This window comes from Phoxinus phoxinus (assembly GCF_949152265.1).
Source record: "Phoxinus phoxinus genome assembly, chromosome: 6".
In the NCBI taxonomy this organism is placed as follows: domain Eukaryota; kingdom Metazoa; phylum Chordata; class Actinopteri; order Cypriniformes; family Leuciscidae; genus Phoxinus; species Phoxinus phoxinus.
In genome coordinates, this window is record NC_136881.1 from 30,396,010 (window position 1) to 30,410,451 (window position 14,442).

Consider the following 14,442-nt stretch of genomic DNA (forward strand, 5'->3'; position numbering starts at 1 on the left):
TGGGTTCATGGATTTTTCCTTATTTATTTTTGAGCGCTGTACCAGTTTCTTGCTTCCCTGGTTTATTTGCCCAGTGGGTTTCCCTGGTTTTCTAATTCTTTAAGATATTCATATTCTGTTGATGATATACTGTATGTCATATATAACAAATAACATATTTCGTGACACAACTTTTCTATTAAGGTCAATTTCCATGATTTTGATCAAGATCCTGGACACTGCTGTAGGTATTCCTGGTGTCCGAATATGCTGGTGCAACAATTGGATGATGTCAGAGAGGATGATGGCGTTTACATACTTGATCCTTCATTAAGTAATAGTGTGAAAGATGTGTTTATGTGAATGAATGACTAACTGTTTTTAGACCAATGCTCACTTAACACACATTAGATAATGCTGTGTGTCTGTAAGGCTGTATGAGTTTATGTCTGCGTGCCAGTCTGAGCATGTACATAGTTCTGATAGGCATGTTTGCTTTGGACACTGTAAAGCAGTTTGGATCAACTCTTTTTAAATGTGCACTATAAAAGAAGGTTTTTTAGTTTTGAGATTGTACCCTACTAAAATTGTTTGTGCACAGTGGCTTTGTACTTTAAATTCTCTTTATATTCCATGTGGGCTTATGATTTCAAATAGTGAAACCTAGCATAGTTTAATGTTTATTTATAATTGATGCCCAACTGTAGAGAGTGCTTATGGTGGAGGACAGTAAAGGTTCCTGGTCAAGAGTTCAACATAGTCCAACAAAGTAAAAACATATTCACTGTTTGAATTATACATTTGAATGTTTTTTCTTATTTCCTCAACATTTACATCTCTGTTTGGTCTAATAAATGTATAAATAAACATCAAAAAGCTGGATAACCATGGCACACATCTTAGTTAAAAAGCCTTTATTATCTCATTGCTACATACACAAGGCTTTTCAACTAAAATGTGTGCCATGGTTATCCAGCTATTTTGATGCTTGTTTATTTATAGGTTACATTGATTGATTGTATAATTCATATAAAAATCAAGTGAATATTGCTGTAAATCGAACAGTGGTTGTCCTTTTTTCTTTCTTTAAGAGGAGGAGTCTAAGTTTGCACTTAGTACTACTCTACCTCGTGTAATAGGCTTGGTAATATGTCTTAACAGTTTAAAGAGGTAACAACATTGCTGTAAAAGGATACACTTTTTTTAAAGCAATTTTTGAGCTGTCGGGTTAAGGAAACGGACATGGACACACGCGGGAAACAAGGTGAAGTTTATCTACAACATCAGAAACATGGGGAGGTAAGACATCATCGGAACATAGTAATTTATTTTGTGCCATTGAAAACGGAGATTTTTGTTTGTCAACCTCTAGTCTAAAATGTTCTGAGCTGATCTAAATAAAAAAAGTCTTCATAAAAAAATTTATAAATTTTTTTTCATTACTCTTAATATTGATATTCTTGTTTGTGTAATCATAGACATAGCAGGGCTAATAAGCCTAGTGGTATTTGCTTAAGGTTTTTTTTATTTTTTTATATAGCTCCAATGTGACCATAAACTCTCTGGTTTAAAGTTATGTTCTGGTATGAGACGGAACTGCCTCTACAAGTTGAAACTTGGTGCGCACATCTCGGTCTTGATTTTCGTATTAGACTACGGCACATTCCATTGACAGAAAAACACGCCCTCATGAAAGTACACTTCACGTTATATTGCATTCAGCCCCTAACACACACAATACATGTGAGGTAAATGAGGGATTGGCTGAATGAGTAATCTACATCCGTACGTCCAACATGTGCTTTTTAAGCACTTTTTACTATTAACAATGTCAATGAACACCAGAGGTGTGTTCATTACCTGAAGTACAAGTTCCACCTGAACATCCATCATCTGACTGGATCTTGTCAAACGTGATACATTTAATTGTAAGGTGTAGGCCTGTTGTATACAAATTCATTAGGGAAATACTAAATATGTGATAATATTTGATTTGTTAACAGAAGTGGAAGCGATATTGGTTGGCCCTTCACCCGGCTAGTCGGCATGGCATTGCACGGTTAGAATTAACAGAAGCCGTTCACGAACGGTCAACTGTGGTGGTCAGACGACACCTGGAGAGGAAAGTTGTACGTCTGGCTGACTGTGTGAGGGTCGTCAAGCTGCCTCCACATGCAGAGGCTTGTCCAGGGGAAAACATGGCTGCCTTCTGTTTGGAGACTGAGGACAAGAGGCTGGTGTTTGCAGCAGAGAGAGAAAGCTGTGGAGAATGGGTGGACATAATATGTAACATTGCCTTTCAGGTGAGTTTTTTTTTTTTTTTTTTTAGTATATTTCAGTCAAATTTTGTTTTAAAGAAATACTTTTATTCAGAAGCAAAAGCAACAATAAAGACATTTGTAGGCCTAATGTTACAAAAGATTTCTATTTAAAATAAATGCTGTTCTTTTGATTAAAACATTTTTTGTCAAAGAATCTTGTAAGAAAAAAACAACAACAGCACACCTGCTTTCAACTTATACGTGTGGTATATAAGCCTAATATATGTGTGGTGATAATAATAATAATAATAATAAGAAGAAATGTTTCTGAAGAACCAAATAAGCATATTCAAAATGATTTCCAAAGGATGATGTGGCAATATAGACTGGAGTATGGCTGCTGAAAATTAATCTTTGCCATCCCAGAAATAAATGACAGTTAATATTTAACAGTTCTTTTTAATAGTAATAATATTTCACAATCTCACTGTTTTGACTATTTTTGATTAAGTAAATGCAGGCATGGTGAGCATGAGAGGCTTCTTTCAAAGAAATCATAATACTGACCCTAAACCTTTGAACAGTATGTATGTATTCATACATTTTTTTTTTCTGTCATAGAAACACACTAAAAGTGCTCCACAGCCGGTACCACTTATGGAGGACAATCAGATCTACATGTCCAGAGAACAACGTGAGTACACACAAATGTATCAGAACAATATGCTGTCATGTTTGTGAATTCAGACATTCATGCAGACACATAAAACATAAATGGATAATCTCTGAACTCTGATTAATTCTGATCATCTAATCTCAATATATCTTTCATTTTAGTGAGTGAGTTCAAAGTACTTGTGCTGCAGAGTGAGTCTTCAGTTCGTTGTGGCCTGAAAGGACAGTACTGGCTGCAAGCTGGTGAAGACATACTCGTTCTACAAGATCTGGAGACCAGGAAGTCTGTAATGGATTGGCCATACAAGCTGCTGCGTCGCTATGGTCGAGATAAGGTCAGCAGTAACCATGGACTTGATAAAGTGCAGGACCGTGATGATGTGTAAAAAAGTATGCTGTTAAATTCGTGGCAAAACGCTGGCAGCTGTGGTTTTAATGTAGGCCTACTACATGATGGCATTGTGATCCTGTATATTGTACAAATTATAACCATACATATATTAATACAGAGCCCCAGAGCATGGTGATGGGGAAAAAAATTAATGCTCCATGTGAAGCATCTTTTTAACGTTTTTTTGTGTAAATTTTAAGGTTAGTAATTTTTTACTAGCAAAAAACAGCATAATTTTAACAGTAATTTACTATGAAGGTACATATACTCTTGCATAAGAATATTATAAACTAAAATAAATTATGTTAATACTTTTATGTGCTATAATTAGTGCTGTCAAGTCGATTATGTCGACACATTACACATAAGTCGATGTGATGAATAGTATATATTATTATAATATTTATTTATATATATATATAGAGCTTATATATGTCTGTCAGTGTGTGTTAGGCTTACACACACACACACACATATATATATATATATATATATATATATATATATATATATATATATGTTATCAATTTAATAAATTAACATCAATTTTTATATACATTTTCCATTGAAATTAAATTTTTGTACAAATAGTGCATTCAAATATTTTCAACGTTCTGTCTATTCCTCTCCAGATGGTGTTTTCTATAGAAGCAGGCAGGCGCTGTGAATCAGGCCCCGGAACCTTTAACTTTGAGACCAGGCAGAGTGAAGAGATCCTCCGCCTTATTGAGTCAGCTATTCGGCAACAGAAGAGCCTTGGCGTTACTGGAGACAGGCAATCGCCACATTCTCCACGTTCTCGCTCTCCTCGCTCACCCCTGCCTAAACGCCCTGAAAGTTATCCTTTGCTTGTTACAGAGGGCAACAACAGCCCTCAGCTTTCTGACTCAAAACTGCCCTTGTACCCTGATCCAGCAGATGCTCTTGGCCCAAACATCTCAAATCTGGTACATACAAAACCTGAGAGTCCTATTGGCTCAACCGAAGCTATATATGCAAACCCTGCAGAATGCTTAAGCTCCTCAAAAAGCACACACTCAAGTCCTAGTGGCGGCATAAGCTTGATTGAGCCTGTGTATTCAAATCCTGTAATTTTATTAGGCAGACATGAATCACAGCCAGCAGATCTCATCAAATCACATCCTCTCCCATCTCCTGAATGGGATGATTCAGAACCAGTGTATTCTGATCCTGCTGATGTTATCCGCCCAAAACCCAACAATTGTGTCCAGGCCAACCCTACTGACACGATGGACTGTCAGGCCGTCAAGACAATGTTGAACAACGACAAGCAGCAAGAACCTGTGTACTCTGAGGTGTATGACCATGTTGCTCTAAACTCAAGTAAAAAACTTGACCAGAGGATTGAAGAGCCCATTTATAGTGTACCCGAGTTTATACAGGCAACCCAAAACAATAACTCTCAACAAAACAAAATGACTGATGAGAACCAACCCATCTACAGCAAAGTTAACAAACCACCCAAAACTCCTCAGTCTCTCGAAGAAAAGAAGCTAGGCCAAACACGAGAGGTTGTCTCTGAGGACCTTGGAATGATTTAACTAAATCTATAATATAATATCTTTTTATAAAACTGTAGCTTTTAATTTCTAATATTTAAAATGTTATTTTCCCCCAACCCCACCCCACTGATATCATAATTTATTAATCCATTCTACTGGCCATGGTGGAATAATGACTGAAAATAAATGTTCCAATTGTGTAACACTGAAAGTTGTTTTTAAAAATGGTGTGTGTGTGTGTGTGTGTGCGTGCGTGCGTGCGTGCGTGCGACGTGCGTGCGTGCGTGTGTGTGTACATGTACATACATATGTCATATATATATAGGCTTCATATGAGCAAGCACATGGCTAAAATCTCAGCAGACCAGACCATACAAGTGAAACATTTTATAATTCAGGAATCCAGTTAGAAAACATGTTTGGAACTATATGAGAATTAATAAAAGATTACTGAGACATTATTCATTTTGAAGTTAACAGTCTCCTTTAACCCTTGTATGATGTTGGGGATCAGTTTGAAAATGTTTACTTTTTCTCATTTAGAGTCATAAACATGCATGCAGAGTGAGGATACACCGATGTGTTTTGAAGTGTACACAAATTTATAGTATGATTCTGATGTTCGCAGGTCAGTTTGACCAACATATTTTTATGTTCCAAGGCAACTGTAAAATGAAAACATTTCCTGGATTTATGTTGGTATGTGGATTTTAAAAATGAGCTTTTCCACACTATTTTCAGTATAGAAAAAAAAACGTAAACACAGATGGTAGAAATGAGCTATCATTTTTATTTTCAATCTATCTAAAATAATATTAACCTATGATTTATTTTCCCCCTGACATTTTGTGACTGGATGTTTTAATGAACATCCATGCAAAGTCAGGATACACCGTGCAAACATTTGTATACAATTTTGATGTTCACGGGTCAATTTGACCCGCATAGGCAGCTGTTCAAAGTCAGCTTTACAGACCCAAAATAAAAAGAAATCTTTGATGCATGTCATGGCTCTTCAACTCCGGTCCTAAAGTGTCTTGCAGAGTTTAAATAAAACTAATATCACAGGGTTCAAATTATAGATAAGTTGCATTGGGGTTGGCAGGTGCACTAGAGTCTGCAGAATACTGACCCACCAGGACTGGAGTTGAATATAGCCCTTATACAGCATGGAGTTAAAATTGTGTTGTTTGTTTCTTATTACACTGAAGGTAAATAATTAGCTTTTCCCAGAATTTTTTTTTGTAATGAAAAAGATTCACAGCTTATTTATATTTATTTATTTTCTTAACAACCGTGAAACCGATATCAAATTTGTTCATTTGTGATGTTGTGAGCTTTAACTTACTTGCCATATTATTGAAAGTGGTTAAAACATTTTTATAAATCATAAGTCTGATAGTGTTGATATTACTGTTTGTACTGGATTCTTAGTTTTTCAGTGTGATTTTGGGGATCGTATTGAATGTGGTCAATTTGATCCGCTCCATAAAAGTCGTATCCAGAAATCGAGGGTTAAAAGCTGTTAGAAAAAAAAACATAATAAAAAATATATATCTATATATAACTGACAGAGCAGCCAAAAAGGATCAGTTTTATTAATTCAGCAAATGTATTAAGACTACGTGTATTTTAAGCAGTGCCGACACTTTGGTGTGCGCTGTAAACAGTCTTTATGGCTTTTACGTCATCACTACTGACCGGAAGTGCTGAACGATGTCAACCCCGAGCAACTGATTGTTATTCTCACGATGTTTTGAAGATTTTTCTTCAAATTTCGCATTTTTTAAATAATTTTTATTCAGCTCACAAAACATTGAACGTTTATTGAAACGTGCCGTTGGACACTTAATCGTTTATCATGTCGAATCGCATCGCTTTCCAGACGCAGTTAGCTTCCATTATGGAGGTGCTGGCTAATGCTGCGGTGGCTGAGATATGTAAACTCGTAGACGACGACTACGCTATTATAAACTTACAGATGACTCAGTGTCAGCGTGAAAACAAAGCGCTGAAGAGAAAACTTCACGTACTGGAGCTTAAAATGGCTCGAGGGTTTGCAGAGAGAAGGATGAGTTCACTGAATCGCACTAACCGAGTACAAGTGAACGCCGCTTTGTCTGAGAAATACAGGAACCAGTCTAACGGTGTGTTAACGTTACCTTAAAACCTCACATGCTATTCTACTTTCCAGTGTATCTGTCTCACCAAATAAACGATCAAGTCTTATGTGGTCAATGTACACTGTGTTGTGTTGTTTCTCCGGTTTTCATACATTCAGACGTCCTGTATGGAGCTCAGTTTAACCCGGGACTGTGGAGAGGTGGAGGGACCGACTCAACTCCTCAGCAGGCTGTAAATGAAAGTAACAGTATGGTAGGTAAGCTATCTATCTCTTTATGATAACCCCAATAACTACGTAATTTAGCATGTTTTTATTTGTGACATTAAATAATGAGCACAAATTGTACAGTAAATAGATAGTCTACGATAGATAAAACTGTTAAATGGACAAATAAGTGTAGATAGATTGACTATTATAGACAATTAAAGAATAGATAGATAAACTGTTATATAGACAAATGATAGATAGATAGATAGATAGATATTTTAGCTACACTACATATATATCTATAAGTTTATAATACAGATTTATTAAACATTTCCTTTCATTTCAACAGACAGGAGATGCAGTAATATCAGAAGTAAACACCGTGCTGATAAAGGATGAGATGTTTGAGGAGGACCAAACACAGCAGAGATTGTTCATCAGAGATGGTGGTGAGTGGATGGAAGAACATAAGCCTCATATTATAAACGAGGTTGAGTAACCAACAATAATACCCATCTTAAAACTTGACTTGACACCATTTATCTTCTTTCAGAAGTAACAAATACTCCACCACAGACTGGAGAAGCTGGTTTTAGAGATGTTCAGATGGTGAAAGATGATGATCAAGTCTCTGGGATGCTGCTACCGTCTTTGGAGGTCAGTGGATCTGACACTGCGCTAAAATCTGAGCCAGAGTTTGAGAATGTTAAGGGGATTTCACAAGAGCCCATAGAATTACATGCTGAAGCAAAGTGTGATTTGAATGGAAAATCCAGTCCTATGAGGGATTATTTAATGCAAGGGAGTGACAATGCAGACTTGCGGCAGCGATCTTGCGTGTACATGAACAATGCAAGATTAACTGAGAGCCAATCCACTGCCTCTGTACGGCGTTCAGAGATCATAGAGGTTGACTCGGCGGAGGAGGGGGAAGATATTTCTGTGTGGGCTAGGAAAGTAACACAAGGGAAAAGCCAGGCTCCACGTGTTTATCCACAATACGGGAGGGTGGAACATCAGGATAGCATGGTCCTCTTGCCTTCCTCCAATCCGCCTCTGGTGTCAAGTGGCTTTGCAGCAGTGGCATCGACATCTTCAAAAATACAGGGCACGGACAGCTACCACAATTTCAGAGATGTCAGTTTTAACCAACAAAGAGTTGGTCGGACTAGAAATGACAGAGTTCCTCGCGAAAAGCTTTTTGCGTGCACGTTCTGTGGCAAAGTTTTCAACCGTCCCAAAAAGGTGGTGATCCACCAGCGGATTCACACGGGTGAGAAGCCGTTCAAATGTAACACCTGTGGGAAGTTCTTCTCAGAGGCGGGAAACCTGAGAAAACACCAAAAAGTCCACACAGGAGAACGACCTTATAGTTGTACCCAGTGTGGGCAGACATTTGCCTGGATACGGAACCTCAAAAACCACCAGCAGAAGAACCATCCTGATATGTTTACTGCAGAAGAACTGCTTTCTTTAGGAGTCAATAAATGATCACTAGATTACTGAAAAGATCAGTGACCATGAGTGTGTAACATTGTCATGTCTTTTCTGGATAAAGACTTTAATTTAAATGATATGCATCAGGGCTCGACATTAAGCCTTGTCATGTGCTTGTGCTTCAGACAAGTAAATCAGTCATTCACTTATCGGATTAAAAAAGTTGCTTGTCTGGAAAAAATAAGATTTTTGTGGTGTAAATATAATTTATTCTGAAGCAATGTTCTCATCAGTGTTCTATCAGCTTTGACATATTTAAACCTGCGCTGCATATTTCTGATATTTACTCAGAGGTTTTCTTTTTTTCTACCTTTATAAAGCCCTTTTTCCTCTTAACCTTATTAAATGTATGCTTCATCTTTCATTTTCAAATTCTTCTATTTTATCAATAAATTTAATTAGAATAATACGGCACAATAGGGCTGGTACCAATCAAATTAAATAATGTTATGAAATTGTGTTAAAAGATATTTTGAATATACAAATAAGAAACTGGTATAATAAGAAACCAGTAGGTGACGACAGGTAACCGTTTTAATGAGCAAGTCATTGAGTCATTCGTTCAATAATGAGGCAGTTGTTTATGAATGGCTCATTGAATTGGACTCAACAGATTCGTTCAAAACACTGATTCAGAAATGAAAACACGGCTGAGTGTTTCTGTGAGATGCGCTATGCTTCTGCTGTGATCTTTGTTTGGAAATATTTTCGCTGCTGAAACAGAACAAAAACAGTCAATGTTACGTCTAAAATGTAAGTGACTTAATATAAACTACTTGTTTATTGAACTGTTGGATGATGGTATTCAGGAAAACTGCACTCTTGGTCGTGTGCTGTGGCTTATCATATGTTATAAATATAAAAACTCACATTTTGAAGAGTTTCTTTTTCCTCGAGAACCTTGTTACCGGCAGTGCATTATAGTACGTACGTTACATATTAGCTATTATCCACCATCAATCGCCTTTTACACTAAATTAAATAAAATCTGAATAATTCTCGTGTTTAGGGGATTCCATCGTTTTGTTTTTTTGTTATTGACTTTTTAAACAGGCCACGTGTCCTGTCGGGCAAGTCAAATTCTCTTTTAATTGCCCTTTCAAAAAAATCCAATTGTTCCGGACGAGCGTTAATGTCGAGCCCTTACATGATTTACATTGTTTTTGATCAATATGGATGTGAGTCAAAGTGTTTTTATATAATTAACAATTTCAGAGTATACTCTGTGCTGTGGTGTTCTATAGAAAAAGTGAAGAGACTTAGTCGAAACGGTTCCAAGCATTTTTTATTTTTTTTTGTATATTAAAATTGTTTGATGTGTAAATAAACATTTCTGCACTCATTTTGTGTTTGTTTTTTGAAGAACAGCAAAACACTTCGTATGTTTTTGAGACCAATGCCTGTCTCTTATTGGTGTTATAAAAAGTAATGTCCGTAGGCAGGTCGTTTCAGGACAGAGAAAACATTTAAATAATATTCAGAAGCTCTGTGCAATAACAATTTCTGTTTTATTCCTTTTACAAAACTGAAATTGTGATTAATGAAAAGATGGAATGATTACTTCCACTTACCACGCTGAAGGACACAGCCATTGTTAAATACTACCGTACTAATAAATAATACTCTGGTTGTTCAACAGTGGGATAAATACTTTACCACTTTTGTTTTTTAAGTAAGGAAAAGCTTGTTGTAATTGTTAATATTAGGAACATTATGACACTGCACACCCTCACAACTCCTTATACGAGGAATTCCTAGATAATTTAGATGGTGAAAGCTTTATACATGCATACACAACCTTTATGTTTCATGTGCCAGCCCAGGGTCATGTTGTAACGCAAAACCTTGTTTCATGTATTCAGCAGCAAGGAAAGGTGGAAGATGGAGAACCTGAAACAATAGTGATAAAGGAGGATCTAAATGACCAGTGGGAAAGAAGCCAGACACAAGCCATAATTGTGCAGGATGGTGAGTAGAGGGCCACAAAGCAGTCGTCGAATTGCTGCTTAAGTGAATGGTAGAATATATCATTTTTGGCCAGGCTGTTATACAAAGAAATAATGAACCCATGCAAAAACAAGAGAGAACCAACTAAATATTTATCATTTTGCAGTCAGTTAATTGTGCATAGTAGGCCTATAAGATTCCAGAGTAAAACCTGTAGCTGTAGTTTGCCTTACTAAAATGATTGTCAGATAAATACTTTAACCAAGTTTAGTGTTTTGTTCCTCCCTCATATATATATATTCATATTTTGATGGTTTAATCAAACGTGTAGGGTCATTAAAAACTACATTTTGGCCTCTACTTTTGTATATATAAACTAGACATTTCTAGGCCGACTGCTGATGTGTCTTGAGGTAAAGAAGAAATTTCTTCTTTTATGGTATGAAGAGGAAATTTTCTTTTTTTGGGTGAACTAATCCTTTAACATTTAGCCTACATACTTTTGGTCTGGAATCTTGTATATATATAAAAAAAAAAATTAACATTCATTCTCTTTTCCTCTGGGTCAGCAGAGTCAAATACAGACATTTGTAGTGGGAGACTTTCTACCTCACCAGCCAAAAGCACTGTTGCACCTGGAACAGAGAAGGTTTGTTTATTTACTGTTCTTTTAAAATAAAAAAAACTAGGACAGAGCAAAAGAGTGCCAACAGGAACATTTCAAGCCACTGCTGCAGAAAAATATTTAAACGCTTTTTGTTGTATATTGTTTCCAGCGTATAGACGTGGAATTTTCCCATTTGAATGATGATAGAAGCCAGAAAACCGACTTTTCTCCATCCACTGGACTGCAGATAAACATACAGGGTGAGTCAATTATAGTAATATGTTTTAATTATCAAGCGCCTATCCCAGGCTCAAGGTCGCTATACAGGCAGATAATAAAGTAAACATGGCATCAACAAGATACAGACATATATACATGCATACATACATGCATACATACATACATACATACATACATAGAAGTAAGCAGATAAAGGTTTAACCCATCAATGCATATTGATATACACTTGTATGTGATATACACTCATGTGTGACCCTGGATCACAAAACCAGTCATAAGTCGCACGGGTATTTTTGTGGCAATAGCGAACAATACATTGTATGAGTCAAAATTATAAATTTCTCTTTTATGAGGAAAATCATTAGGATATTAAGTAAAGATTATTTTCCATGAAGATATTTAGTAAATTTCCTACCGTGAATATATGAAACATTTATTTTTGTGAGTGAATGCAGCACAATCGCCAACATAAATGGATCGATTTTCTCAAGTTTAAATTTTTTTGCACCCTCAGATTCCAGATTTTCAAATAGTTGTATCTTGACCACATATTGTATTAATCTAACAAACCATACATCAATGGAAAGCTTATTTATTCAACTTCCATATGATGTATAAATCTCAATTTAAAAAAATTGACCCATGTGACTGATTTTGGGGCACAGGGTCACATATACACTTTTTAAACAATTTGACTAAATACTGTAGATTGAAAAAAGTTTGTATTTAGAGCTAAGAATATTTGCAAATTAAAAATGTTCTGACAAAATACGAACATATTCTGAACATATTTACATTCAGGTACTGTGGAGTCCAGCCCAAGTAGTTCTCAACAGCACAGGTACCACAAGTTTGTTGTTCAACCTAGCAAGGGTCTAACAACAGGAGAAACGGCAGCTCTCACAGATTCAGGGCACGCACACAAGGGAACGGTGAAAAGCAGAACTTCACCCAAGAACCATGAAAAGACAGCCACTGAAACGTCAGGAAAAGGCTGCTTGTATGAGAGACCTGCAGAGCATAAAACCAGCTTTCCACACTGGCCCACACATCCATCCTGCTCATATACAGAGTCGGACCAGGATCAAGACTGTATGCTGGTTCAGTCAGACACTGAATCATCTGTTAGAAGCTCCAAAGGTGGATGGGATGGAGCGCCGTCTACCCAAACACATGCTGTTAGAAATGCAGGGGCTGCAGAGGGACATATGAGAGAAGAGGAAAGATGGAATCAAGCTGCCATTTTGAGGCAAAGCCAAACTGAAGCATCAGGCCACGTCAGTAGGCCCGAAACGATTCAGACGGAGACCGCAAGTACAACAAACTCCTCATATTTCACTGTGATTCCCCAAATGAGGTCCAAATTAACTCAGCCTGGGCCTTCTTTTGCTGGGCTGCAACTACCAAAGCACATGGACCAAGGTAGGCGGAAAAGTTACGTTTGTAAGTACTGTGGAAAGGGATTCCCTGGGCTGTCCAATGTCGTGGCACACCAGCGAGTGCATACAGGGGAGAGGCCTTTTAGGTGTGATACATGTGGGAAGCTGTTCACAGAGGCAGGCAACCTGAAGAAACACCAAAGAGTTCACACAGGAGAGAAACCCTTCATCTGTTCCCGCTGTGGGAAACGATTCGCCTGGATCTGCAACCTCAAGACACATCAGCAGTCGGCCTCCTGTGGAGGAGTCGGATATAATTAATCATATCTGATGACAATGCCTGGCTTCCAACTTTTGCATTCTTACAAATCCAGTGGTTTTTTGGATGGCAAAGGAATCATTATAATTAGTGATGTGACGGTTGATATCGGGGCTCCGACTCAGTTTTCACACTGTACCGATGCTTGTATCTAATGGCGCTTTTCCACTACACAGTACCAGCTCGACTCGACTCGCCTTTGTTTGGTTTTCCACTGTGTAAAAGTTGTACCGGTACCTGCTTCCAGGTACTTTTTTTCGTATCACCTCCGGCGAGGTTCTAAGCGAGCCGAGGTGATACTAAAATATGACGTGAAACACGGCAGACTGCTGATTGGTCAGAGAGAATCGTCACTATTCACTGCGTCATCGTTGCACGCGCCAGACGGAGTATCCTGATTAACCCCGGCATTTTTAAATAGTTTTGCCAGAGATTGCGTGATATACCCATTACTAATATTATGTAAAACAGCATACACATCGATTTCCTCCATTGTCCTGTGTGTGTGGGTAGCGGGTGTGTGTCGCGTCGCTATGACGACCAGGTCCTATTGTGGAGGTACTATCTGCAATGGAAAACCGAGCGAAAAGCGAGCCGAGGCGAGTCGAGTCGAGTCGAGCTGGTTCTGGTAATGGAAAAGCGCCATAAATTACAATACCACATGATTGATGACGTTTGAAAAACATGCCGTCATGCCGTATCGGAAGGTCGGAACAGCTGGATTGAAAAAATTGGCACTTAACGACCCCATCTGATGCATAAAAATGGGAAATTATTATAGAGGAGGTATTATTTATTTAAATGATTTAACACTATACTTCCCTATAACATAAATCATTGATCAATTATGGGGTGCCGCTAGCAATTTGGGGCCCTATGAAAAAATATGAAGTTGGGCCCCGTTACTACTAATATAATCGATCTCTGGGGGGCCCAAAAGTGTCTGGGCCCTAATCGTCCTAACGTCCGTTCGATTTGATGAAAGACTCAAACGCTTCAGAAAGCCTCGGTTTCCCATCACTAATTATAATATTCCTGGAATAAAGAATATTTAAATTTAAATGGGGATAAAAATATTAACCGAAATTAATAGTAAGATTAAGATGTGTTGGTGTTACCAGTGACTTAAGTTAGCGACTTCTATTAGTTCTAATGTTGATTGTCCGTGAATTGTAATACTGACAGCGAACAGCAGGTGGTGCACGAGCACTAATAATAAAAGAGCGCCCATCTGGGTTTTCTTTTTGTCATTATTCGCGCTGTGTTAGTGGGTTTGCCAGTCCAAATAAGTC

General features: G+C 37.5%; 2 protein-coding genes across 7 annotated transcripts; both read left to right on the plus strand.

Annotated features, from left to right (window-relative positions):
- Window positions 1–1,038: 1,038 nt before the first annotated feature.
- On the plus strand, window positions 1,039–5,512 carry dok1a (docking protein 1a). 3 transcript variants are annotated; one of them, XM_079616563.1, is made up of 5 exons: window positions 1,039–1,278; window positions 1,983–2,282; window positions 2,862–2,934; window positions 3,078–3,250; window positions 3,939–5,498. In XM_079616563.1, the coding sequence occupies exons 1-5, from the start codon at window positions 1,222–1,224 to the stop codon at window positions 4,866–4,868; spliced, it is 1,533 nt and encodes a 510-aa protein (XP_079472689.1). In that variant the 5' UTR covers window positions 1,039–1,221; the 3' UTR covers window positions 4,869–5,498. The 3 variants fall into 3 exon arrangements, with proteins under 3 accessions (XP_079472689.1, XP_079472690.1, XP_079472691.1); XM_079616564.1 differs by lacking the exon at window positions 1,039–1,278 and adding an exon at window positions 1,543–1,907 and having other exon boundaries at window positions 3,939–5,512; XM_079616565.1 differs by lacking the exon at window positions 1,039–1,278 and adding an exon at window positions 1,714–1,764.
- Window positions 5,513–6,488: 976 nt separating this feature from the next.
- LOC307000743 (uncharacterized protein) lies at window positions 6,489–14,396 on the plus strand. 4 transcript variants are annotated; one of them, XM_079616558.1, is made up of 8 exons: window positions 6,489–6,976; window positions 7,111–7,205; window positions 7,511–7,610; window positions 7,715–7,818; window positions 10,521–10,626; window positions 11,178–11,254; window positions 11,382–11,472; window positions 12,254–14,396. In XM_079616558.1, the coding sequence occupies exons 1-8, from the start codon at window positions 6,691–6,693 to the stop codon at window positions 13,150–13,152; spliced, it is 1,758 nt and encodes a 585-aa protein (XP_079472684.1). In that variant the 5' UTR covers window positions 6,489–6,690; the 3' UTR covers window positions 13,153–14,396. The 4 variants fall into 4 exon arrangements, with proteins under 4 accessions (XP_079472684.1, XP_079472685.1, XP_079472686.1 ...); XM_079616559.1 differs by having other exon boundaries at window positions 6,506–6,976; window positions 10,524–10,626; window positions 11,175–11,254; XM_079616560.1 differs by having other exon boundaries at window positions 6,532–6,976; window positions 10,524–10,626.
- Window positions 14,397–14,442: the final 46 nt, after the last annotated feature.

Excerpts from the sequence above, each read along its gene's own strand:
- dok1a (XM_079616563.1), top strand. The coding sequence starts at position 1,222 with ATGGACACACGCGGGAAACAAGGTGAAGTTTATCTACAACATCAGAAA. Across the intron at positions 1,279-1,982 it reads AACATCAGAAACATGGGGAG|AAGTGGAAGCGATATTGGTT; the intron begins GTAAGACATCAT and ends ATTTGTTAACAG. Across the intron at positions 2,283-2,861 it reads TATGTAACATTGCCTTTCAG|AAACACACTAAAAGTGCTCC; the intron begins GTGAGTTTTTTT and ends TTTCTGTCATAG.
- LOC307000743 (XM_079616557.1), top strand. The coding sequence starts at position 6,691 with ATGTCGAATCGCATCGCTTTCCAGACGCAGTTAGCTTCCATTATGGAG. Across the intron at positions 7,611-7,714 it reads ATTGTTCATCAGAGATGGTG|AAGTAACAAATACTCCACCA; the intron begins GTGAGTGGATGG and ends ATCTTCTTTCAG. Across the intron at positions 11,473-12,253 it reads ACTGCAGATAAACATACAGG|GTACTGTGGAGTCCAGCCCA; the intron begins GTGAGTCAATTA and ends ATTTACATTCAG.